At 42.1% G+C, this 27,471-nt stretch overlaps 1 protein-coding gene across 1 annotated transcript in view; it reads right to left on the bottom strand.

The window, feature by feature from the left end:
* NELL1 (neural EGFL like 1) overlaps positions 1-27,471 on the bottom strand; it is an 891,542-nt gene that overhangs the window by 676,319 nt on the left and 187,752 nt on the right. The window contains 4 exon segments of the mRNA XM_032640327.1: positions 4,794-4,893; positions 10,607-10,680; positions 18,751-18,853; positions 19,769-19,903. Coding sequence (XP_032496218.1) covers positions 4,794-4,893; positions 10,607-10,680; positions 18,751-18,853; positions 19,769-19,903 — 412 coding nt within the window.

Genomic DNA, 27,471 nt, shown 5'->3' with positions numbered 1-27,471 from the left:
TGCGTTCCTCTATACAGGCACTCGTTTACCTTCTGATTAAGTGCCTCTTTTACAGGTCTCTTTTCATCTCAAATACACTGAAATCCTCTAAAACCATTTCAGTTACAAATTCATCTAAGATGATGAGGAGGTCTAGAAAAAAAGAAAATCATGCCACACCAAGACTCTTTGGGAGGAGTTAACTGAAGGGCATAAAATCTTAAGTAGTACAAGTAATAATCTCAACTAAGTTCAGCCCAGGCCAGATGACAAGGCAAGTGGGCGTGAATTAAAATGACAGGTAAACACATTGGGAACAGATGTCAGAAAGAACTTTTTCCTCAACACTGAAAAGCTTAAACATGCGGCCAAACCCTCCAAGGTCACTGGCAACACTGAAGATAAAATTAGAGCCAATTATGAAGGGAATAAAACCCTAAGGAGTGCAGCAAGCATTCTGGGATGAGCCACACGATTGGTGCGTTTTCCCGGAGCGATCCTGAGAAGACACAGTCAAGTTGGCTTTTGTTCCCCCTTCAACTGAGAGCACTGGCAACTAATGAGCAATCTTTTTCCGCTGGGGCTACATCCACACCTTTGTTACTCCTTCCAAGGCAGAAGCACAGACGTCACTAAGGTACCCACTCCCCTTTCTCCACCCTCGTGGCCTTATGCTTAAGTGGACGGGCTCCTGCTATAGCCATTACCTCAAGGTAATGATGAGGGTAAACAAATTTCATGCTGCCAGCACACAGTCCTGAGGCATCAGAAACAAACTGCACCAGTGATTAGGGCTGCTCTGGGCAGTGCCGCTGGTGACTGAGATGGTGGATCCCAGCAACTGCAAAGTGGCTTCTCCCTGCCAACGTCTAACATCTTGATTCTTTTTGCATGTGTCTTCCCTAACTGTCCTGCAGTTCTGTCCCTAACAGCATCCTGGCTGTACCAGTAGCCCTGTGGATATAACTACCTGTTCAGCTGATTACCTTCAGTTTTCTCTGAAGGGTAGAGAAATGAGTTACAGCATTTGTCGTTACCCAAGATTTGAAGAGGCAAGGTGTCCAAGCACCGAGTCTGGATATCGGTTCTGCTGATACAACGAACAGTATAAATCAGCCAGAGCCTGTTATCCTTAACTCGAAGGCCTTAGGTCTGATTCCCACAAAGAGAAAAACCCAGTATAAAGCTATAATCTGCACCTCTCTCCTTGAATGGAAGCAAGAGGGGGAGGGAGCTGTATCACCATACCACCATATCAGAAAATGGGCATGACTCAGTGTAAAAAAAAAATTAGCTTCATAATCAAGCCAACACGTTAGGTCTTGAGGAAAAAAGTTATAACTCTGCAAAATGGGTCTTAACACTATTTCACAGATGAAACAGAGCCTTCAGCTGGTACTGAAAATAATTTCATTCAGTCATTGACACGAAAACGACAGGACTATTCTCTATGGTAAGAACATATCTTCATCCCTCCCTTTTCTCCTACATTCAAAGAATCGATTCATAAAATGTAATCATTAGGGCTTCCCTGGTGGCGCAGTGGTTGGGAGTCCGCCTGCCGATGCAGGGGACACGGGTTTGTGCCGCGGTCCAGGAAGATCCCACATGCCGCGGAGCGGCTGGGCCCGTGAGCCATGGCCGCTGAGCCTGCACGTCCGGAGCCTGTGCTCCGCAACGGGAGAGGCCACAACAGTGAGAGGCCCGCGTACCGCAAAAACAAACAAAACAAAGCGTTATTTTTTCCAAGTTGGAGAGCTTTATGGATACTATTTAATCAACCAACAGGGGGCAAAAAGCACCGTCTGTGCTTTCTCAAATTCCAGTCTAAACCTAATGAAAATAAACCTTGGAAAACTTCAAATCCCCAAGCAGGCATGAGAAAGGCTTTGACTCAGATTTCTGAGCCATGATACTGAGGGGTGATTTCCCTCAGACTAAAGACCTGACACTCCCAGTAAGACAAAGAGAGATGATAAATATGCTAATTGAAGGGCCTTCAGTACAGGTATTGAAAGAGGCTACAGCCACTTCCGTGTCTGTAATCAATAATATCAGGGTGGCTGAAACCACACCACTGTGCTCATCCCTGAAATAAGTATTTCAGGTCATCAGTCTTACCTCTCTCTGTTCACTCGCTGCCTGTCAATCAGGAGACAGTCTCAATCCACAAAGCCAATGGTATAGCCTCTCCATATGCAGGATAAAAATTAGTTTACACAGCAATTGAGCGTTTCTCATCTTTTCATTACTTTCTGGTTTTGAGAGGGGCAAGGAGGAGGGGGAAAGAGAATAACGTGCCTTAGAAGAGGCCCAGCGGGCTTTCCCAGTCTAATTAGAATCAAAACTGTCCAGCCGCCCTCATCTTCCAAGACTCCACTCAGAAAACACGAGCACAGAGGAAAAGACAAACAGAAGTCAAAGGGGAAAAATATCTCCCACAATATTGTGAGAAACTCTTAGGCTACTTTTAAGGACGCTGTTGGGAAATAAATTGGAATTAAGAGACACAGAGCAAAATTCATGGAAAGCATAGGTCAAGACAATGGACCTTTGAGCGCATCTGGATGGATTTTTTTGTCCATCATCACATAAATTTTACATTTTTATGAAAAAGAGAACACCCCACTGCCCAGACAAATATCCTTTTCATTTCCTGACTGTCCAATGTGCAGAGCAAGTCCCAGTATGTGGACAAGTGGGCTGAATGTTCTGGGCTCCTCTCTGCTATGGGTCAACAGGAAAGGAGGTAATGACAGTAAATGGTGCTGACAAGGGCTTCAGTCAAAAATAACGCTTTTTTCATTCTAGGGTCTGAATTCTGAGATAGGAATAAATAGGAGAAACCTAAGAGAATCCATATACCCAAATGGTTTCATTCAACCTGCTTCCCAGGAAAAGAACCTCTCCACCTTTTCCCTATCTCTTCTAAAGACACACGTTGGTTCCTGTTAAAACACAGACTTGTCAAGGGACATAAATAACTCCCTCACTCACACGCGCCTCCAAGAAAAACCATCAGCTGCTAAATAAAAGAGCTGGTAGTTTCCCGGCTGAGAAGGAAGCAGGTGGGAGGAAGAAGAAAATCGTCAACTGTACAGATTGGCCCTGGCTATGATCGCATCTATGAAGCCCTATTCCTGCCTCCCAGTTTTCCCTCAAAGCTGACTTAGCTTTGGTAAAAGCCACCAGGTCGCTAGCAACAGGAGCCTTAAATGAGTCAACTTTTCAATGAGATGTCACATCTCTCAGCATCTTCATTGGTAAAAAAAAAAAAAAAAAAAAGTTTCTGCATCCCCAAGAAGTGCTAGCAGAAGCTGTGGTACCCAGTCTGTTGTAAACTGGGTCAGAGCAATGAAAATCTTCTTGAATTTCTGTGGGATAATCAATGATCCTGCTCGAATGAAACCATAAATCAGAAAGGATTTACATACACTGAGTCCCACTTGGCACCTTAACAAGTATCAAGTGATGGATTTTGCATTAAATTATAAGACCTACTTAACAACCCTATCAGTTACCAATAAATGCATCCCTCTGAAATTCCAGTCAATCTTTAGTCTTTGTAAAGCATCTGAGCTGCAAATACACTTGTAGCCATGAAAGCAGATAAATCAGGGGAGATACTCTGACGGCATACCACGAGTTCTAACAGCCATTTATGGTTATCCAGGTACTAAGTTTTCCTGGGAATTTTTACCAAAACACAGCTCTCTTAGACTAACCACAAAGAGAAATCTCAGCCCAAGCTGAAAACATGCCATGATCAAATATATACTTTTCTATATCAGAAGGTACTAGAGGAGGGGTCAGCGAATTACGAGCCGCCACCCGTTTCTCAAAATGAAATTTTAATGAAACACAGCCACTAATTTATTTACCTATCACCTCTGCCACTTTGTCAATACAACAGCAGGGGAGAGAATATCTACTTCGTAGCCCTTTACAGAAAATATCTGCCAACGCTTGTGTTAGAGAAAAGACAGAAAAAAGTAAGATAGGATACAACCTGAGCTAAACTGTTATGCTCCCGGCTTCTTAACTCTAGAAGCTTCCAAGGTAAACCAGAAAGAATCTAACTCACTGGATATGTGAGAATGTGGAGAAGACTGTATGGTAGGTAGAGGTTTAAAATAATAGCAATGAGTTTAACTGGATGATTTTTTGGTAAGATTTCAAATCAATTTTAGATTCTCCTAATCTATTTAATTCTGCCTGGGTGAGAAGTTTCAGAGAGGAAGTGATATTTGATCCAGAGGATTTGAAGAAATAAATTTGGAAAAGGGGAATTTCAGGAATAGGTAGCAAAATAATTTCTGCTCGTGCATTAATTAGCAGTTAAGTGCTACTTACTTGAAGCTTTTTTCCTTGCAGGAAGTAAAAAAAAAAAAAAAGTATATAAATCTATGAGTAAGGATTCAGTGTATGTCATCCTCTGGCAGATAGGGGAATTGGCCCATGGTAAGAGCTGATAAGAATGTTTCCCAATCCCACTCATGAGAAAAAAAATGCAATAATGATGCAGGAACTATTATGATAGGAACCATCGTTCACTGAATATTTATCACGTGGTAGGCACGATGCTAGGTGCTTATGCATTATCCCATTTAATCCTTACAGCAGTCTTAGGAAATAGATAGGATTATTATCCCCGTTTTACAATTGATAAGACTATAACTGAGGATGGTAAATAGCATATACACATATCTAAGTAGCAGAGTTCTGGACAATTGTTATTGTCATCACAGTAGTCATTAAACCTTCAATCCCTGCCCTCCATCTCCACCCAAAGCTCCATCGCCAAGCCCTCTTACCTCTGCAGACACTGCAGCACTGATTCTCTGGGAGAATGTGATCCTTCTCTGAGCAGTTCAAAGGAGGGCACGCTTCAGTATTTTTTACTAAAACTCCACCCTGCAAGCCAAATAATCAGGAAACAAAACAATGTTCATATTTTTAGTTGCTGATCCAAACATAAATGCTCACTGTTGACAGCCTGCGGTGATAACAACCTACGATAATTAACAGTACTCCCAGGAATCCCATGATAATGACAAAGTCGCAAATTAAACTGATGAGACTCCTGGAAGAGAGAAGGTCAATTTCCCTTTCTGTATCAGAAGAGCCTCAATTTCAACAATTGGGTTTTTTTTTTCTTTTTTGTTTTTTGTTTTCACAAATGGGTTTTGAGTATCTTCTATGTAGCAGAATGTCACCGACAGTGTAGAGCTGGTAAATTTTTAACAATTGACTATTGGATGGGGGAACCCTAAAGTTAGCATTTGCTGATTTCTGTGGTGTCAATAACTGGACACTGTGAACTACCAACATGACATTACTGACCACAGAGTTGGGAAGTTATGTACAATGAGCTCTCAGGAGCTTTTATGAGACAGCTGTGGCACTGCCCTGGATCACAAGCACTGTGAACCCAAAGATAAATAAGACATCTTCCTTGCCCTTGATGAACTCACAGTTTGGATGGAGGGAGAAAAAAAAAAAAACCTCTTAAACTAGAAACCATAATACAATACAGTAAGTCCTAAAAAAATGTGCTCTAATTATGCTATGGTAACTCATCATAGGAGAATAATTAATTCTGCCCAAGTGGGGAGAAATTATGAAGAAAATGCCACATTTGAAGGAACTAAATAATGGAATAAGATAAGGAAGAAGAGAGTTTCCTGGCAGAGGGACCAGCAAGGACCAAGGTATACAGGTACGATGAACTGAAAGTGGGTCAGTTAGATGAGCACTAGAAATTCCCTAGAAATAAATAAAATCACTTACAATAAAATTTTAAATATTCAGTAGGTGAATCTTTAGGACCTCACTTCACCAAAGGTCCTCTTTGTTGACATCACTAGCATCTATATTTAGTTTCACTCTGAATTTTTTAAATCAGCTCAATAGTTACTATAAAAAAGTAACTCAACCTTTAACATATTTAATAAGACCGTAATTCCAAATGTTCAAAGAGAGACAAACCCCTTTACATGAATTTGAAAATAATATGAACTGTGATTACAGTAACATAAGTGCCACCAAATCCATTTAGTCCAGCCACATAATTTGGCACAAACCATTTTTTACTTTATTTTCAAACTCTCTCTAATAAGTATCTGATGATTAACATTTTTAAAACTTCCTGATTGTGGTATGTTATTTTATGACCTTTGGAACTCTGCATTGGTGGCAAAATATAATTCATCCATTCTTTCTCATTTAGAGTAACTGTCACCATGTCAAATATAAACACTTTCAAGTTCTTTACTAATCACTATGCTTCAACCTGAATTTCTAATACCATATAAAACTCACATCTTTAAGTAAAATAAAAAAAAATGTTGCTAGCCTAAAATAATGTCACAGGGCAGCAATAACTGGACAAAACTGACCAAGACTGCTAGGAGAGTTTATTCATCTTGATAAAAGAAAGAAAACAAAACAGTATGTTAACTTCTGGAATCACCTGGTGAAAATATTGAAAACAAAAGTTTGTTTCTTATCTAACTGGGGCTTGCTGAAGCTTTGAAATGATCCCAGGAAAATGAAACACATGGAACACCAGGCAGCCTTTTGTCAACTGGGGATCTGCATTTGAACCATAGAACATATGGCACATATATACAATGGAATATTACTCAGCCATAAAAAGAAACGAAATTGAGCTATTTGTAATGAGGTGGATAGACCTAGAGTCTGTCATACTGAGTGAAGTAAGTCAGAAAGAGAAAGACAAATACCATATGCTAACACATATATATGGGATTTAAGAAAATAAATGTCATGAAGAACCTAGGGGTAAGACAGGAATAAAGACACAGACCTACTAGAGAATGGACTTGAGGATATGAGGAGGGCGAAGGGTAAGCTGTGACAAAGTGAGAGAGTGGCATGGACATATATACACTACCAAACGTAAAATAGCTAGCTAGTGGGAAGCAGCCGCATAGCACAGGGAGATCAGCTCAGTGCTTTGTGACCACCTAGAGGGGTGGGATAGGGAGGGTGGGAGGGAGGGAGAGGCAAGAGGGAAGATATGGGAACATATGTATATGTATAACTGATTCACTTTGTTGTAAAGCAGAAACTAACACACCATTGTAAACCAATTATACTCCAATAAAGATATAAAAAATAAAAACATCTTTAAAAATTTACAGCTGAGGCTGTGACCTTTTATAAGACTAGAAGTTTATGTGTGATTTTATTAAGATTAGTTTGAAAAAAGGTTGACCTCCCATAACTTACGATATATTATTGTACAAGTTTGCTATTTATATTCTCAAAAGGTATAATCAATTCAGTCCAGTTATGGGAATGGGACTACATATTGACATACCAAGCTAATAACAGGAAATTAAAACCAAATTATAGTCTTAAATACAGTGTAGGCAAGTTACAAACACTGTCCTCCAAATGAGGAACACAAACAAAGGCTGGGAAACTGTTCCCAGACAGACTAGGGGGAAACAGTTTCTCTTCCTAAATTCAGTGCACGCATCCATTCCTGTCATGCAAGCGGTCTAGTGACTACGACCTGTCATTAAAAAAAAAAAAAAAAAAAAAGAACACAAATTATTTGAGTAATTATTTGCTCAATTCTCCCAAGGATATCGCTTATGCAAGACCATTTTAGATGTCTAGGAGAGAAGTTAATTCATCATATACAACAGGTACCTTAGGGCATTAAGGCTTAAATGTTGCAAAAGGCTGCCCGAGAGAGACCCGAGGCCTTCTCATCCTACACCCGTCACCCTCTCTCCCTGCTGACCACATCCATTAAATGTGTCCCAAAGCTCTCCTGCGGCCTTTTATAAATGCTACCCTTTATCAAGGGAATCAATGAGTCATAGCCCGACCGATCTGGTATTCTCAGATAGACTGAAAAGTGATCATTCAATCCTTCTGAACCCACCCTTCTACAATTCAATACTGCGAACTATTTCCAAGCAAGTCTAACACCATCAGGACTGGCAGTAGAGAGGCTAAGAGAGGAGCCTGTAGATTCAGACCACACAGGTTCAGGTCCCAACTGGTTCCTTGACTAGCTATGTGACTCTGATCATGTGTGCCTCAGTTTCCTCATCTGTAAGATGGGGATGATAATACTGCTACCTACCCCTACCGAATAACAGGGTTATTATGAGGTTTACATTAGATAAAGTTTCAAATGTTTTAAATAGTGTCTAGAAAATACTAAATATTCAAGAAATGTTAAATATTATTGTCAGTGAGGCTTCCCTCTGTGCATAAAGTGTTTAGTAAATAACTGTAGAAAGACAATGAAGAAATCAATGACTTTTTAAAAGATGCTGAAAGTATTCACATGCACACAAACCACACAGGCAAAGAGAATAACCTGTCTGCCCCAACTTCTCCCTAAGTTATAAAACCATAACAAAACAAAAACAGTAAAAGATGAACCAGAGCAAGGAGAGTACCTACAACGTGCTAATAATCATGTTAAGTACATTTCCAATATGCTGGCATTTAAGTGCACACCCACATCTTCTAGAGGTCTCAGATGGTGTCTGCCCTGATCCTCTCTGCTGGTAACAGGGATGGAGTCACAATCGTGACCCTTGCCAGGGTTACCCACTACTTCTGCCCAATATGTAAAGGGGGTTGCTAGTCGTGAGTGACAGATGCAGGGTGGATCCTGGGATCATCAGCAGAGTGGGTAAGACTGCCTTTAGTCATCCCAACTTCCCTTGAGGTGGAAGAAAAAAGTAAGGGTTTTAGAGTCCAAATCACCTTCCCTCCCCCAGAAGTGAAACAATCCACAGAGAACGTGACATCTGCCTTATATTCAGGGAGGACATGTGTGGTCGTGTGGAATAAGAAAAACAGCTCACACGTGTTGAGGGCTTACTTTGTACCAACGAAGTTCTTCACATGCTTTATCTCATTTAATCCACCCACCATCCCTATGTGGTCATGTCCCAGCCGCACGTTGGGGGCCACCCACCCGCTTCCCCACTCCCAGGTTTGGAAGCTCCCATGGTTGATTGAGAGATCATGGAGCCCTCACTGTCACACCATCTCTACCTCTGCCACAGACTAAGGAGTCCACCCCACAGTCCCCACTGACGCAGAAGGACCACCACACCTGCATACCCGCCAGACTGTCCAGACCCATGGAATCTCTGCCATTCCCAGGGGCAGCCAAGAAAGAGCGAATGGGAAACACAGTGGGGAGGCTCAAAGGAGTTAACTCCTGCAGTAGATTCTGGCCAATGAGAGACAGGAGACAGGAAAGAGCCTTCCCTCCCCCGAAGCTCCCCAAAAAGAACCAGATTCGAGTTCCCTGAGAGCTTCAGCATGTCTCTAAATGCCTCATTCTCCTCAACCTTTCAAATACACTCCTTTCTTTTCTCCAGGGATGTGACGAAAAGCAAATGAAATGCCATAGAAAACAGCACTTGGAGAGATGGTCTATTCTGTGACACCGTAGTTCCAGCCAGCCTCCCTGGAGATGCCCGTCAAAACCAGGCCTGCTTCGCTGTGGGGCAGTGGCAGCTCTGGAAGGCGCCTCCTTCCAGAGGAGGAATTGCTCTTCCTCTCTTCCTTCTTTCCCTCTGTCTCTCACTCTTGCGTTCTAGGACAGCACCTCAACCAAGTAAGTGCTTGGCTAGCTCCCACACTTCATCCAGCACTTTGTTCAAATATGACCTCCTCCGAGAGGTTTTCCCAGACCATCCATCCCCACCTCAAAGCTCTCTACCCCTTCAACCTGCTCTGTATTTTTCATAGAATTTGGCATCATAGTTGACCCTTGAACAATGCAGGGGTCAGGGGTGCTGACCCTCCACACAGTCTAAAATCGGCACATAATTTATAGTCAACCCTCTGTACCTGTGGTTCCTCCGTATCCACGGCTCTACATCCAGGGATTCAACCAAGTGTGGATAGTGTAGCACCGCAGTATTTACTACTGGAAAAAATCCGTGCATAAGTGGACCCACACAGTTCTAACATGTGTTGTTCAAGGCTCAGCTGCATCTTGTATATTTATTTGTTTATATCTTACTGCCTGTCTCCCCACCAGACTGCAAATTCTATAAAGACAAGGACTCTGTTTTGTTCACTGTTGTACAACCAGATACTAGTACCACGCTGGTAGGTAGCAATTGCTCAATGCATGTTTGTTGAATGTTTTTTTTTTAATTGAAGTATAGTCTTAAATGAGATCTATGGTTCTACACATCTTATTTTGAGAAATACACGGGATGGGGCAGGCAGGAGACAGAGGCATTGTCTAACATTGTATCAGACTCTTAGGAGTAGAAGTGACACTATCCACAACTAACATCACAGACTAATTGCCCCAACACCAAATCAAAACCTTTTCCCAGGGCCACCTGACAACCTCCCTGACTCATGGTAGCTGCTAGCTCCCTTCCTTCCCTAACAGTCTTTCCCAAGGCTACCTGATCCACGGCTGACCACAGGCTAACCACACAATGACAGTGGCTGGGAACTCCACAGCCAGGACTCAAGCCCACCAGAGAGTCCTTCCCCTCAGTGGTCCACTCAGGAAAATATGCTCCATTCCAGACTCCTACCTAAAGCCCGCATCTCCTTCTCTACAAGTAATGGGGATCGTAAGATTGAAACTTACTCTGCATTCCCGACAGCTCTTGGTTAAAATTCGCTGGCCTTCCGCAAGGACTTTTCCTCCATAGATACATTTTGCTGTAATAAAACAGAAAAACAGTTCAGACAGTCATGCTGTGAAACAAAATGACCTCAGGGGCACCATCCAACTCCAGCAGATTCCACAGAATATAAATGCTCTCATTCTAAGCAATGCAAAGCTCTTTGCATGTCTGGAAGTAAGACATGGAAATTGGATGGGGATAACTGTTGAATCCCCTTTCAGACTGTCATCTCTATTATGCTTGCCAAGAGTCCTTCACACCAAGCACATACAACTATTTCAATGCTGCGGTTGCTGAAGGAACTAGAGAATGAACTGATGTGGTCAACGTTAAAACAAGGAAGAGGTGGCTGTCATCACCGTGGAGTGTAATAGCATAGCTTTGATTCAGCTACTCCAACCATAAAACAGATGACTGGGTGAGAGCGGACTTGCATACATACTCCACTCATCAGGACCTCAGTCACATGCAGAAAGACACCATTTTTCCCCCTTGTGATCATAGGAAGCACATGTCTTTAACTTAACTGTTCCCAAGAAGCTCAGAGACAACTAAGAAACACAAGTGAGTAAAATGCTGAATCAAAATGCACTAGACAGGGCTTCCCTGGTGGCGCAGTGGTTGAGAGTCCGCCTGCCGATGCAGGGGACGCGGAGCGGCTGGGCCCGTGAGCCGTGGCCACTGAGCCTGCGCGCCCGGAGCCTGTGCTCCGCAACGGGAGAGGCCATAACAGTGAGAGGCCCGTGTACCGCAAAAAAAAAAAAAAAAAAAAAAAAATACTAGACAGACTGCCTTTGGAAAGGTAAGCTGAACAGGCTAACAGGGAGGGCAGGGAGGAGAGACAGGCCTTGGAAAAAGGTTAACAGAGAAGCATAAATGCTGACCCACTTTTAAGCAAGCGCAGAATATGTTAATATGATATGACCCTAATGTATCTCTGCCAAATTCTCCAGCCACATCCACAGGAACAGGAAAGCAAAGGCCTGATCACTCCCTCTCCGCACAAATGAGGATGCTTTCAGCCCTAGTCCTCAGGAGAAGCAGAAGTGAAGACACGCACTCTAAGAGATCTCCACCACTAACTTACTGTCTTACAGAAAGTACCTCATCTCTCAGAACCTCCATTTCTCCATCTGTTAGAAACAGGTGAATTCAATCTGGTAGTTTCTTAGTTCTACAATCTTCAGACTCATGGAATGTTCAGGTATGTAGGGATCTCAGCAAACAACTCATCCAACTCCCTCTTGTTGACCACAGGAAGAGGAAAGCCCAGAGACACTGGTTTACTTAACATCACGATCCCACAGTGGCTACTATGGTGTGCAACCCAGATCCTCCTCCACGGCCAAAGGTCACATTCCTGAACCTGCCAGACAGGTGATGAGCAACAGCTCTCAGCTGAATAGTGATCCGGGACTTGCCCTTGTCCAAAGTCAAGGTCCCTTCCCAGCACAGCCCACATCCAATGAGTGGTTGATGAAGCTGTTGCAAAGTCCTGGCCCCTTGCCCCAACTCAGGATAACTCCAAGGGTCATTCCAGCTCCACAACTCCTTGGAGAAATGGCTGAGATATCTGCTGTAACTGCACTGCAGTTCAACCTCTCCTTCTGCCCAACCCAGCTTCCTTCACTATCTCATTCCCACCCCAGAACTGATCCCTGAACTTCCTAATAAAATACAAACAAATCTCCATTTCACAGTCTGTTCACACAAGGCCACCCCTGTGCGTTCACTCTCCCTCCCAAACTCCCAAACATTCACACCCCCACGTAAGACTCCAGCCACGCTCTGCTTCTGGGATTTGCATATACTGTTCTGCTTCTCCAGAACACTCAGCCTCATCTACCTGCTCCTGGTAACCTTCCATCCTATATACCCATCAGTTTCAACTTAGGCCCGACTTCCCCCCAAGAAGTTGTTCTTGACCTCTAACACTGGAGAACTGCCCTCACTTTGTGTTTGTGTGGTACTCTGGACCTCGCCCTAACAGAGAAAATATCACATTTTACCTCTGTTGCCCCAGTGAGGGTAGGAACTATGTCTATTCATAACTTTATCTCTAGCCTCAGGCTCAGTGCCTCTCCGGGCTTATTGTTAGTAACAATTTTAGAATTAATGAGCCTCCTTGGTAGCAAAACCCAGAGAAATGTGCTGATTCCCAGATGCGAGTTCTTTCTGCTATTCAATGCTATTCCAAACTTTAAAAGCAGACACCAAGGTTTTCAGAGCAAAACCATCAACAACAAGGTAGAGAACCAATAAAATTTTCTAGATAACCCCCTTCCTCACTTCATTTTAAAAAATTATCCCCGATCATCTTTTATGCCTCAGTTTTCCAGATAAATCAGTTGACTCTGACTCATGGGTCCTAATGATCATGTGGATTCCCCTACTTGCTTGCATGGGGAGACCATACCTCCAAGAGCCTGAAATTCCTGCCTAATAAACTCCCACACTCCCAAACACAGCTGCTGCTAACTTGGCAAGATGGCTTGCTCCAGAGTGACAGTTCTGCTAAATACACGGCTGTCAAATCTGCCATCTGCTCCTTGGCCCAGGGTGGGAAGCAAAGAAATAGACTTTCCTTCCTTATTTTTGCACCTTGCCACCCCCATGATGTTAGGATCACACTTGCTACCCTGTCTGAAGACATTCGCCCGATTCCTCTCATCCTCTGATAGACACTCATCCCAGAACTTCGATCTGGAGACAGGAGTGTCTTACTGTTTACATTCACACCACACACGGGGACACATCCATCCCTCAAATCTACCAGTCTGGTATAAAAATTAAATGTCCACTGAACTTCATGTCTTCACATGGCAGGGTGCCTTAGGGGCTGCAAGTGACATCAACATGATGTTGTGTACCTCAGCCATCCACAGCCTCGGCACTGATGCAGGATGCATGGACGATTACAGTATCAGTATCTCCAAAGTTATCTCAGGACAGCTTTCAGCATCACCACTGAAGGTCACAAGAATTTCCCCTGCTTCCTCCTCCTCACCCCACTTCTCTGACGACGCCCTTCCTTCCCAGCCCCACCGTATGCCTAACACCAGTCCTCATTATCTAACCTCTTGATCTACAGCCAAAAGGCTTATTTTTGATATCTGGGAAATTCAAGCAGACGGTAAGTCAGGCTCCGATACCTGCGGCTGGGGCATTTGGGATGCCATTCCAACAGCTTTTAGTATGAGTAGAAATGTAAATGGATACCTGAAGCCCTTCACATCACACTGGGGACATGCAAACGAGACCATTTCACAGTGTCCGACGATGAAATTGAAACTCGGCACCGACACACACTTCTCCACCATGTCAGAAACAAAGGTACCGGGGATTTACAGAAAGAGTTATGCAGTTGTATCTTTTTGCGCCCACAGACACCTGGCCCTTCAAATCCGAGACTGATTTCTCTAGTGCGATGGAGGGGCACTTTTGCCATTTGGGTGCACGTTAAATAAACAACCTTTAGGCCCCACTTGGCACCCCTGTCACATGTGGATGTGGATGTGCTCTGCCTTTATTTAGGGATCTGTACACACCAGCCATCCCTTGGCACTCAGCAGCTGAGAACATCAAAATCAACGCTCTGTGTTACACTTTAAAGGAGAGTGGCAGAGCAGAAAAGCTCAACACCCAAGGAGCTACCCTCCCTCGGTGAGCTCGTTCACAGACCTAGCTTCAGATACCACCTCTCTGAGCATGACGCCCACGTCAAACTGGTTGTCCCTCAGCCATCTCCAACTCTCCTATACCGAACAGAATGTATCGCTCCTGAAGCCATTTCTTCCACCTGCCTTATTTCTGTTAATCACACTATGAGTCTCCCACAGGCTCTTGTTCGAAACCTGGCAACTTCTCCCTTACAGATGCTCTGTCCCTGATTCATCTGTCTCACGTTAAAAAAAAAAAAAAAAAAAAAATGCTTACGGAGTACCTACCCTGCCCCAGGGTCTTTTGGCCATCACTCAGCTTCATCCCTTCCTTTCCATGTCCCCTGGCTGTGCCTACCTGCCTGCCGGCCTCATCACCTCCACCTGCAAATGGGCCTGAATCCCACACCCAGCTCCCTGCCTCCAGCTCTCCCCACACAGGGGCTTTTATCAAAGCATTTCTCTGATTATGCCACAACCCTGCTTCAAAAGCTTGCTTCTGAGCCCCCCAAACAAACGCTGTGTTTACTTCCATGATTCTGCATGTGCAATTCCCTTTGGCAGGTGTGTTCTTACCTACCTTGTCCACATGGCAAACTCCTATTCATCTGTCAGCACCCTACTCAGCTATTCCTTCCCCTATGAAGTCTTCCTAACACACACACCCCCAAGTTTCTGATGGAATTAATCACTCCCTTCTCTGTGCTACCCTTGCGTCTTACATAGCATACACACTGCACACTACTCTTGTAATGAGATGGGGCATACATCTCCCTGGACAGCAGGCGGGGAGAGGAGACAGGTTAAAAGCATTAATTCTGGAGCCAGACTACCTGGGTTTTATTTTGGCTCCACCAAGGCTGAGAGCCCTTGGACAAGTTAGTTCTCCTCTCTGTGCTTTACCTCCTCATCTATAAAATGGGGATCATAGTGGAGCCTATGACTCTAGGTTTTTGGAAGAATTAAATGAATTAATACACATAGAAAAGCTTAACAGTGTCTGACATAGAATGAATGATCCACATGTGCCCGTTGCTGTAACCAGAGGACAGAACAGAGTTGGGAGGGAATTTCAGTAAGGATGACTGAACGAATTCAGTGGAATACAATCATCATCATCCATCCCCAACCCGCCTTTGCAGCGTATTTCTACTTCTCACCTACAGAAACCCTGTTATCACCTAACAGACTATCTCCCTGTCCTTCTGCAACCTGTCTTCCTTTGTAAATGCTGTTTTGCATAGCTCAAGATTCCCTCTCCATCCTTTTCCTTCTCTCCCATCTCTGATGGTTCCCAAATCTATCTACCAAAAGAATACTAAATTCTAGGACACCACTGTCCAGAGATTCCGATTTAGCAGGTCAGAGAGGGGCCCTGGGACACTCTATTTTAAGAAGTTCACCAGGGGATTCTAATGCGTAGCTAGGTATGTTCAATTCCTTAAACAGAGCAGACACCCAAGAAACGTTGGAGGAATGAGACTCCTGCACTACTTTCTGGACTTCCATGTCCATAGCTAAGGAATCTAGAAGGCTCTCCTGAGTTTTCCCTGATGGCTCCCAAAAAGATGGAGGAAGAGCCTAGTATCAGGAATTATGAAAACTGCCGTGCTCTTGGAGATGGCCTGATTTATTGGTTTTTTTGATCAAAACAAAGTACTTTTCTCAGATAATGAATTGAGACTTAAACACTTAGACCAGGTTATTTCCTATTGCCACATGGATGTCCTCATCTGTAAGTGCTACAGCTCCTTGAAGCCATGACGAGTGGATGAACACTTAGTAAACGAGCACACAAAACAATCAGCTTTCATGTATCGGCTCTTGAATCAAATCAATACTTTTTCTCAGAAACCCTAGGACGCTGCCCCACCCAAACCCAGAGAGTAGCTTGGGAAATCTTATCTGAAAGGGACAACCAAAGGAAATATTTTCCATCCTTTACCTGATGTGAAAATATTTGAAAACTTCTATATCTTTTCAAATTAGAGGGTCTTTTCCTGCTTACTTTTATTTTTAAAAACATCTTTATTGGAGTATAATCGCTTTACATTGTTCTGTTAGTTGCTGCTGTATAACAAAGTGAATCAGCTTTACGTATACATATATCCCCATATCCCCTTCCCTCTCGCATCTCTCTCCCACCCTCCCTATCTCACCCTTCTAGTCTTTTCCATATATATGACCAGGAGTGGAATTGCTGGGTCATATGATAATTGAGTAGTGTTCTTAAGCATTTATTTGTATTACCATTTTATTAAACTATAAACATCTCAAACTACCGATCTGAGCTGCTGAGAAAATTCATTCTACCTCGCTAAATTGCTATCAATTCCAAACAAAGGCAAAAAGCACACTGATGGTTTAGCTAGCTCATGTACCAGCATCTTGGTAAAATCGGGTAACTTGCTGAAATGTTTTTTAAAACTTAATATTCTCCAGTAAATTAGAATAAAGAAAAATGACTATCCCACACATTTCTAGTGAGAGGATAATTGGATGATATATATCAAGGGCCTTGAAAATGTCAGTCTCTTGGCCCAATAATTCTACTTTGGAGAATTCTACCTTAAGAAAACATAAAATACAAAAATGTGTCCTCAGAAACATATTATTGAAGAGTAATTTACAATAGTGAAAAGTGGGAAGACAACCTAGTTCTCCAACAATTGGGGAATAATTAAATAAGTTACGCAACAGCAAAAGGGTGGAACACTAGGAAGCTCGTTAAAATGAGGTTTATACAGTTTTTTAAAGGATAGTAATACACTTAAGTGATAATAGTGGTAAGTCAACAAAGTAGGTGAAAATTATCTGCATAAGACCTCAATTGTCCACAAAACGTAAGTTTTAAAAAACCAAATCCCCTACAACTTCAAGAGTGTTTGTTTCCAAGTGGTGGCATTATGGGTGATTTTTCCATCTTTACCTTTACCCTTATGTGTTTTCAAATGTTCCATCGCTTTTACAAGTAGACTATCAAAAGCTTAACACAAAAAACAGCTGAAGAACTCACCTACTCCCATGTCCGAACAACAACTGCCAAGAGACAGCATTCACAGATCTATCCACAGAGCTCAAAGTAATAGATTAAAAGTACCTCATATTGTTTAAACAAATTCCTAAGTCTCTCAACTTCTTCCTCTATTATATTGACTATATCAAGATAGAAAAAAATAATCTATGGCTACTAAAAACTATCTTTCCATCATGGAATCAAACTATAATCTCAACATCTGGGCCCCTGATCTATCTGTATTGCCAGACATGACTTCCAAAAGCACTTAGAACAGAAATAAGAAAGTTTCTTTTAGATCAACTCTGCGTAAGCCCTCCAGAGTAATGGGTGTACCGCGCCAACCATAAATAGAAGACATTTTCCGAAGTTCCTTTTGAAAGAGTATAAAAAAAGATTGGGCTGGTACAAACAGACCAGCTATCCCCACTTCCACTGTCATATTAGGTGACATGCTATTCTTGACAAAAAACTAGACCACTGTGTTTTGAAGACCTAGTGATGATGGTGGTTTTTTTTGGTAGAGAAATGGTCTTGAAAATTATCCATCGGATGGCACATTTCTAACCTAAGCGCTCCTTTTTCAAAGAAGAGCATATGGTTTGATAAAAAGACTTTGGGCTTTGTAGTCCGACAGAATTCATTTTATATCTCACCTCTGTCACTCACCAGCCTTGCAAACTTGGTAAATTATCTTCCCCAAGCTTCCTATAAAACAGGGATAAAAATAATCCCCACCTAAAAGATTGCAGTGGTTTCAATAAGCTAATAGAATGAAATGACCTAAAATAGTAACTGGCACATACCAATCATTCTAAATCACAGCTTTTACTCTTCCTGGTTGTCTCAGTGTTCGTTTCACCATTTCATTTGAAAGAGTGTCCTTTGCAATTCAGAGGGAAAAGGATTTTTAAATCATTATATAATTTGGACCAGCCAACTCTGAAGGAAATTGTTCCAATATTTTAACTGAAGTTCAATCCAGAAATTCCTAACAAAGGCCCTTTAATAACAGGAAACCTGGCCAAGACCTCAGAGAGCCGAAACACAGAGTGTGGCCCTTGATCAATCAAAATGAGGGGACCAAAGCACATGGAGCCTTCGAGTCCTGACTACGGAGCAACTCCAAACACTACCAGTTGTTTGACCGCGGACAAGTGACTTAATACTTGTGAACCAGTTCCCTCTACATGAGAATGTGAAGAATAATAATTAAGGTTGATGTGAGGATTTAAAACAAAAAATAGCCTATGTAAAGTGTCTGCACGTCACAAGTTATTAAAATATAGCCACTCTTATCATACATTTATTATTATATCAACTGCTAGGACTTCCTTTCATCAATGTTAATCAATTGGGGCCAGAAAAATAGGGGAATAAATCAATCTCGAAGCACAGAGGGCCACCCCGACCCTCAGTTAGTACTCACGTCGGCAGACCTTACAGCACTGGCCTGCAATGTGCACAGGGAGGGAGTCTGGAGAGCAGTTGAGGGGGGGACAGGACATCCTTCGACATTCCACAGCGCCACTCTGAGGAAGGAACAACAGGGAAAGGAATCTCAGCAGAAGTGAGCTCGGCAGCAAAAAGCTCACATCTCATCCCAGAAGGCTCACCAGGGAAACAGAAGCAGTGTGAGAAACTCCCAGTCCACTCCAGGATCCCAAATAAAGAATTTTCTCCAGCCCAAATGAACCCATGCCACCTCAGTTACTTTTCTAATATACATCACTGGCTTTATTCCACCTGCCCATGTGGACTAAGTAGATTAGGCAGAAAACAGAAAAGCCTATTTTTTACAAGAACATAAATAACACCTTTTGCAGACCCTGTCAACCATTGTTGAAGCGCTAACAATCATTTTGTATTTTTGCAGACAAACAATGGCATTCTTCAGATAGTTATCAAATAATTTCAACTGAACAGGGTTTCCATATTAATTTGGGGGAGCCTCTTATAATTCTCTGAAACAGATCAAATAGTACATACAAATAATGGATAACCTGAAAGAAAGTCAGAGGATCCTGCAATTCTCTAAAACAGAAAATGGATACGTCGTCAAATACAATGAAAACACCTAGAAACTAATTAAACCACCTTTTTAAAAGGTATTATAGCAGAGAAAAGTTGTGAATGAGCCATTAGGTGGTTTGAAAACCAAAGGAGTCCCTTCCTCCCTCTGCTACTCTAACCTCTAAACAGTAAGCTTCTTAATCATGTTAGATCATATTAGAGGGTGTTGGAAATTAAAATCTGCTTTCTCTTGATAAGAATTTGCATTTGTAATGACACTTTTCCAGCTTCCCTTCACAATTGCGCCAATTACTAAATAGGCACTTAGTAAAAAGGCAGTACTTCTTAGAGTCAGAATTATAAAGAAACAGGTTACACAATAATTTGTACAACTGCCCTCTTAAAACTGTCCATTTAGGTACAAAGAGGCTTACTTTGCATGTGCAGTTCCTGCAGTGATCACCATCAACCCAGGAGTCTTGGTCTCTATAGAGCAGTCCACTCACTTGACAGGTCTTCTCACAATGACAGTTTTCCAATTGACTAAGTCTTGTCTCTGCATAGTTCAGCTGCAAACAAGAGTTACTACGTGTAATTTCTGTAATTCAACAGCATTGTCCTAACAAAGCTAATCGCAACCAGAAAAAATAAATCCAAGCGGGACAAGAAAAAAATGCTCAAAGCAGTTCAATGATTCTTAGCCAGATCTGTTTTTCGAAGATTTTTTTAAAATTTCACACAAGGTAGAAGCATTCTAAATTGAAGACATATTGGCTCCCGTGGTCTAATGAGCACCAAATGAGACATTAAACTGTATCTCAGGGACCTCATGGGTGTTCATCAACGCGTGTGCTTTCAGCTCAAACTCACACAGAAACACTTGTAATGAATGTGTTCTCAAGGACTGTTACAATGTTTACAGGAGATCTAATCAGCAGCTCTGAAGCCCTTACATTTATCTCCCGCAATCCTATCCCTCTTCTTCACACACTAACCAGAGTGTCATGGTTTACAAGCTGGGAAGTCACTGCTTCCTCTTTTATGAAAAATTCTGGGAAGTCATAGGCAGATCTTATTTCTCCCCAGCTCAGGATCCTCCAAATAGAATGCCCCAGAATCCACTTTGGTGTTCAGACAAGTTCAAGAGAGGCAACCAAACCCCCAGGTGAGATGAGGACTTTGTAAAAAAAAAAAAAAAAAAAAAAAAGAAAACCTTTTTCCTTTTTTTAGGTCACCCAACTGCTACCATTAAACATGCAATCTTAGAATCTCCGATTTGAAAGAGTTTATAAAGTTTAAATGACGTGACAAGTAACCCCTTCAAGTGGTCATCCAGCCCCTGTTTGCACATGTAACTGTAACGGGACACTCATTACCTTCCAAGGAAAGCTACTTTTCTTGGTTAGCTCTGGATATTTGAAACGCCTTTCTTAGCTTGAGCTGTGAAATTTCTCTCCCTTCTTCCTATTAGACCTAGCTTTGCCTTGTGGCCCATCCTGAGCAAATCTAACCACTCTACAAACATGTGAGGTTATCCTGTCCTCATGCCTGCCCCTGACCACAGTCAGCCCCACCAGGTTCCCCTAATAGCTCCTCGTGATATGGTTCCAACCCTCCCTCTTGACCATTGTCCATGTAGGCGACTCCAGGTTGCCTTCAAAACTATGGTACAAAAAACCTTGACATGTGGTATGATCTCTCTGTCATCACATCCATACCAAGGAGTAACTCGGCCTGGTAGCAATCTCACCCTTCTTCCTTTCTCCTTACATAGAGAAGGTCATGAGAGAAGAACAAATACCACTTTCTAAAAATTCATCATACAGTTTCTTTTCCTTCTCAATCATACTTTTATATCCCCGTCTTGAGTATTTTCCCCATACAGGAGATCAAATCAATTTTTGATCCCAACTAAGACTATTTCAAGGCAATATTTTAGTTATAATGGTTGAACCTGGCTAATGATGACTTCTACCATCTTTCTACATTTTCTATGGTTCCAGTCCGTACATGCTCCTCTCAATTACTCATAACAGTGCTACTCTTTGGAAATGGAATCCACATGCAATTCAACCTTGGTCTTTGTCCTTTATTCCATCTCTTACTCTAAACTTTTGGAATTTCTCAAGAAAATTGGATCCTCGTCTGCCTGCCATGGGTAGTACCAAGAGGAAGGGCAAAGAACAAATAGAACCCTAAACAAACCACATGCACTATAATCAACCCTGAAGAAACTGAGTCGACCGTGCCTGAAAATTAGCTTCCTATGACTCTCTACTATACATGATCTTCCAAAAATGCAAGTTACATTTAACTCTCCAGCTTAATCATAGAGCGTCCAGAATCGACGGTAATTACGTTCTCTGGGAATTCTTTAGGAAATGCAGATAACATATACTTCCGAGAGTTTGGTGACACCAAGTACCAAAACCGTGTATTGGTAAGAGATAATAAAAAGGAAGTGATAACTCGTCACATATTATCTTTACTTCATCTCTATAGCCTCAGTAGTTCCCACATAAGGTGGTGATAGACATAGGACCGTGGAATGAACAAGGAAGAGTTGAACTAGGAGGGAATCTTTCCTAAAAGTGGCTCAGGATATGAGAGGAAAGTGCCTGTCTTACTCTGAAAGTCTGGAAGAACCCTAGTGTCTGTATCACCCCAAGAAGGGGACTTCTTAAGGACTAGTTCAAAAGGCTATTCTGTATCTACCCAAGTTTCCTGTAAATCCAGGAGCTTTGCCTAAAGGCAATAGCTCAATTTCCAGAACCGCCCAACAAAGCTGAGCTGTGCTCACCTACAAAACTCAACTCCCAGGAAAAGCCTCGATTTTAATACAATGGAAGCTATTCTCAAGGCCGATTTTGCTTCCCTTCTGAGTACTGTCTGTAAATTTTTAATATATTTAGCCTGTTCTGACGACAGTGAAAAACCCTAATCTCTGTGATGATAAGAATGCATCAGACAGACACCAAGACAAAGGAATATTAAGGCAAAAAGCTAATTTTTCAAAGGCACTTAATATGTAATCTTGCCTTCCTTTTCCCCTGCTTAAATCCTGAAGCAACAATAAAGGAGAAAAACAACTCTGAATTTAAAAATGAATTACATTTTCTGTCTCTGGCATTAGCATGCTGAATTTATACAAATTCATTTTCAAAAGCTATTTCTACACTACCTGCCATTTTCTCTAAGAATGCCTACAGATCCAAAATAGATATGGTATCAAATCTACATCTCTTTTCTGTTTTACCTTTGCGCACTTATCCAAGCAACCATGGACCGAATCATTTATTCTTAACCCTACACATTCAAAAGACAGACAGCAGAGGCCTTTTTCACAGTAAGAGGTCAATGAATGAATCTAAGTACATTAGTCATGCAGTAGATTTCTTTTTCTCCTTTGAAATATTATTTATTTGGCATTTGCTACATGAAAGGGAAAAAAGAAATCTATTGTGTTAAACCTTTAAGCTTAATTGAAAAATCACTATTGAGCTCCTTGAAACAATAAAGTCTCAAAAATCCAATGTTACAAGCTGAAATGCCACTCCAAGTGCTGCTTGATTTACATAAATAGATTTGTCAAAGATTTAAACAGAAGTAATCAAGAAATTCCCCATCTTCAGCATCTCTTCTTCCTGAGCTTGAAGGAAGAATGTGATTACCGCACAGGTGGGATGCAAGAGCAGGACACAGCCTGATCCTATCGCTGTGTACCTGGCTCAGCAGGTCTGCGGTTCCCACAGTGTAGAGACTACCTGGGAGACTTTCCAGAATAAGCCAGGGGATTGGTGGTCTCTTGTGGATCACTTAGGGGAAGTATCAGGGGACCGCTTCCCTGCACCTTCTCCCCCTTGAAAAAGTATGGTTTTGCCACAATGCTGGGATTCTTCAAGAGGGCTCTTCTGTACCCTGACCTCTGTCACCTGAAGCTACATGCTTCCCTGATCTTTCCTATAGCAAGCAAGGGCACAGTCATTTTCAATCACCCTATACTTTGAAAGGAGAAAAGGAAGAGCAAGCCCTCGTAGGCACAACCCTGAGCTGATCTGGTGTCTGTGTCTGTTTGGTTTGATGTGACTTTGGCTACCAACTCCTGTCCAGCTTGTGCGCTGGGCTCGCTCTCCGGTAGGATTCCATGGCTTCCACTGTGACCCAAGTGTGAGGACTTTCTGCTGCTTTCCAAAACCTCCTGGCTCTAGACCAGGGCTCTGACAGCAACTTTCAATGCAATCTTTATAAAACGAAGAATAATTGTCACCATTTTACATACATGGAAACTGCAGCTAGAAATGAGACCAGTGACTCATTCCAGGCTGCAAACATCCAAAGAAGTGATAAAAATGAGATTCAACATCAGATGAATCTTACTCCAAAGCCCATTTCTATCTCCACCATGATCTACATGACTAATGCCTATTTTAATCACAGCTGCTGGGCAACTCAAACCAAACCTCCAAACCCATCAGCTAAATCTTGCCATGATAGGCTTATTTAACTAAAGGCAAAGCCCAAATCCAGGTTGATTTGGTGCCATAGAATTCCCTTTGCACCCAGGAACCTTACTTGAGTTCCAGTTTGTCTTAGCACTCCAGACTCCATCTCCTTCACTCTGCCAAGAGATGTATTACACTCTGCTTCCACCAAGATGGCAGACAAGGTACCCTAAAAGACTTCACCAATTGAACCAACTACAATGCTGGATAATATACACAAATCATAACTTTTAAAAATCATCACAGGAGCTGATAGAAAAGGAATAAAGCCACAGTGGCCAAAACAGACAGCCAGGGATCCAGGGAGGCGAGTGAGCACCAAAGCCAACCTCCATGACGTCAGCCAAAACATGGAGCCCTCAAGCTCCCGCCTCGCACAGGGGGCCAGGCAGAGGAAATAGAGAACAGGGTCTGCCCAAGATGGGATGTCTTAAAGGAAACTCCTACATCAAGGTACAGCCCCAAAGGGCTGTACCCTCAGCTTAAGAGTGAACGAAAAGGAAACAAGGTTTGCACCAGGCTCAGAAGGAAGACCTTCCTACTCAGACCATGGCACTGGCTGGAGGGAAATATCTTCCTTCAGAAGTCTTAAAGAATTCTTTGCTGAGAATTCATCTGGCTGATCCCAGGTTAGCAGTCTGATTCTGAGCAGTCCCTATGATCTGAAAACCCTTAAGGAGATAATGCAATAGCAGTGACCCCTGTGCGGTCCTGGCAGGAGGACATACAATGTAAACCCAGGACTCAGAAAATTCCCACATCTGTCTAAGGAAAACAAGTGGCTGTAACCAGATGGGTGAGTTAAGAGGGCTTGTTCCTGCCCTGACATGCCTCCTTCAAAAGCTGCCACAAGCTCTATGCTCACGTTTCACTCCCAACAGGTACCATCTGAACACACACTTCTCTTTTCCTCTCGTCTTATGGGCTCATTCTTCTTCTCACTGGTATAGCCATCCTCCTACTGGTAGCTTCCACCTCCCTCTCTCCATCAGTCATTCCTTCTTTACATCTTTTGGTTCTCTTGCTAATCTTCTCTCCTCCAACCATAAACTTCCTCGGTTATGATCCAACTTACAGAATCTAAGTTTGAGCCTTGGCTTTGCCATCCACTTTTCTTGGGAAAAGCTACATAACTTTCTTGGGACTCAGTCTTCTCATCTGGACAGTGGGCTAATAAACCTAGCTCAGAGGATTGATGGAAGGATTAGAGAGAGAGTGAATATAAAAGTTTAAGCATTGTAACTAACACATAGTAAATGCTCAATAAATACTACCTAATATGAATATCTTTCCAGTTTATTCCAGATCAGGGGTTGACAAACTAAGGTCCATGGACCAAATCTGGCCCAGCACTTATTTTTGTATGGCCTGTGAGCTAAGAATAACTTTTACATTTTTCAGTAGTTATATTTTATTTTTTTATCGAAGTGTAGTTGATGTACAATACATTATATAAGTTACCTGTGTACAATATAGTGATTCACAATTTTTAAAGGTTATACTCCATTTATAGTTATTATAAAATATTGGCTAGATTCCCTGTGTTGTACAATATATCTTGGTAGCTTATTATATAATAGTTTGTACCTCTTAATCTACCACTCCTACATCACTCCTCCCCCACTTCCCTCTCCCCACTAGTAACCACTATTTTGTTCTCTGTATCTGTGAGTCTGCTGCTTTTTTGAAATATTCACTAGTTTGTTGTATTTTTTAGATTATTTTCGATTCTGCATATAAGTGATATACAGCATTTGTTTTTTCCCTGATTTATTTCACTTAGGATAATGCCCTCCAAGTCCATTGATGTTGCTGTGAATGGCACAATTTCATTCTTTTTACAGCTGAGTAGTATTCCTGTGTGTGTGTGTGTGTGTGTGTGTGTGTGTGTGTGTGTGTGTGTGTGTGTGTGTACCACATCTTCTTTATCCATTCATCTGTTGATGGACACTTAGGTTGTTCCCATAGCTTGGCAATTGTATATAATGCTGCCATGAACACTGGGGTGCATGTATCTTTTTGAATTAGCATTTTTGTTTTCTTTGGATATATACCCAGGAATGGAATTGCTGGGTCATATGGTAGTCCTAGTTTAGTTTTTTTGAGAAACCTCCATATTATTTTCCACAGTGGCTGTAGCAACTTACATTCCCACCAACAGTGTACAAAGGTTCCATTTCCTCCACATCCTTGCCAGCATCTGTTGCTTGTGTTGTTTTTGATGATAGTCATTCTGACAGGTGTGAGGTGATGTATCATTGTGGTTCTGATTTGCATTTCCCTGAAGATTAGCAATGTTGAGCATCCTTCCATGTTATATTTTTTTCTTTTATAAATTTAATTATTATCATTATTTTTTTGGCTGCATTGGGTCTTCACTGAGGTGAGGTGTGCGGGTTTCTCATTCGGTGGCTTTTCTTGTTGTGGAGCACGGGCTCTAGGTGCACGGGCTTCAGCAGTTGTGGTGCACAGGCTTCAGTAGTTGTGGTGCACGGGCTTAGTTGCTCCGCGGCATGTGGGATCTTCCCCGATCAGGGCTCAAACCTGTGTCCCCTGCATTGGCAGGCAGATTCTTAACCACTGAGCCACCAGGGAAGCCCCCTTTCATGTTATATTGATTGATTATATTGAAGTGAAATAAGTATATACATCATGTTCTCAATTTTGCTTCTTGATCTATAAAGACTAAAATTTACTAGCTGGCTCCTTACAAGAAAAGTTTGCCAACTCTTCTTCTAGATTATCACAGACTACAAATTTTGCAGTGAAGATGGAAGTACTCAGTTTTCTAATTATAATTCTATTCACAGTTTGAAAGAAATAGACTTTTATAAATCTTCCAAAGTGCTGGGGGTGTTTAGAAGGTGGATTAAACCATTTTCTGCTCACAATTAAATATCTTCCGCCTCACAAATGGCCATTTTACACAATAACGTTTTGTGGACAGAACTCAATGTGGCTGCTAGATAATAACGTACAGCTAAAAAGAGAAAAATGACATTCCTGCAACGGGAAAGAATGAGAATGAAAAAGGGCACTCTCATCGCCAGGAGATGGAGAACCACAGTCACCTGAGGCTGAGTGGCATGTTCCTTGTTCCAAAAATTTGGTAGCGATCTAAAATATAATTCACAGTATTGAGATCAAGCTGCTTCAGACGATATGACATAAAAGCTTCTCTATGCCACAAGCCGGGAAGGCAAATTATTGCCTACGTTTCACATTTCCACTGTACTCTGAAGTGAAAAGTATCTCTCGAATCTCAGTTTTAGTTTCTCTCTTTACAAAAGTGCTCTCCTTTGCAGACAAAAGGGGACTTGGCCAGAGACCTAGTTTGAAGCAGAAACACTAGCTTCAGCGGCATAGTCTTTGAGTCCAAAATACAGCCGTACATCCCAAAGACTGACCTACCCACCGATTTTTTCCACGTGCTACGGCTGATGGCAGGAGCAGTCACAGCCGCAGGTAGAACAGGATTAAGGTATCATTTTCACTGTTATTAAAATTCGCCCTTTTGCAGAGCGTAATGTCTCTTAGGGCCAACCAAATTCTTTCTCTGCCCTAGGCTGGAACTCACGTCCACGACTGATCGGTACCATAACAACAGCATCGGCCACGTTTTCTATTTATTCAGC

This window comes from Phocoena sinus, chromosome 8 (genome assembly GCF_008692025.1).
Source record: "Phocoena sinus isolate mPhoSin1 chromosome 8, mPhoSin1.pri, whole genome shotgun sequence".
Lineage (NCBI taxonomy): Eukaryota > Metazoa > Chordata > Mammalia > Artiodactyla > Phocoenidae > Phocoena > Phocoena sinus.
Note: the sequence above shows the minus strand (reverse complement) of the source record. Positions and strands in the feature narration are given on the sequence as shown.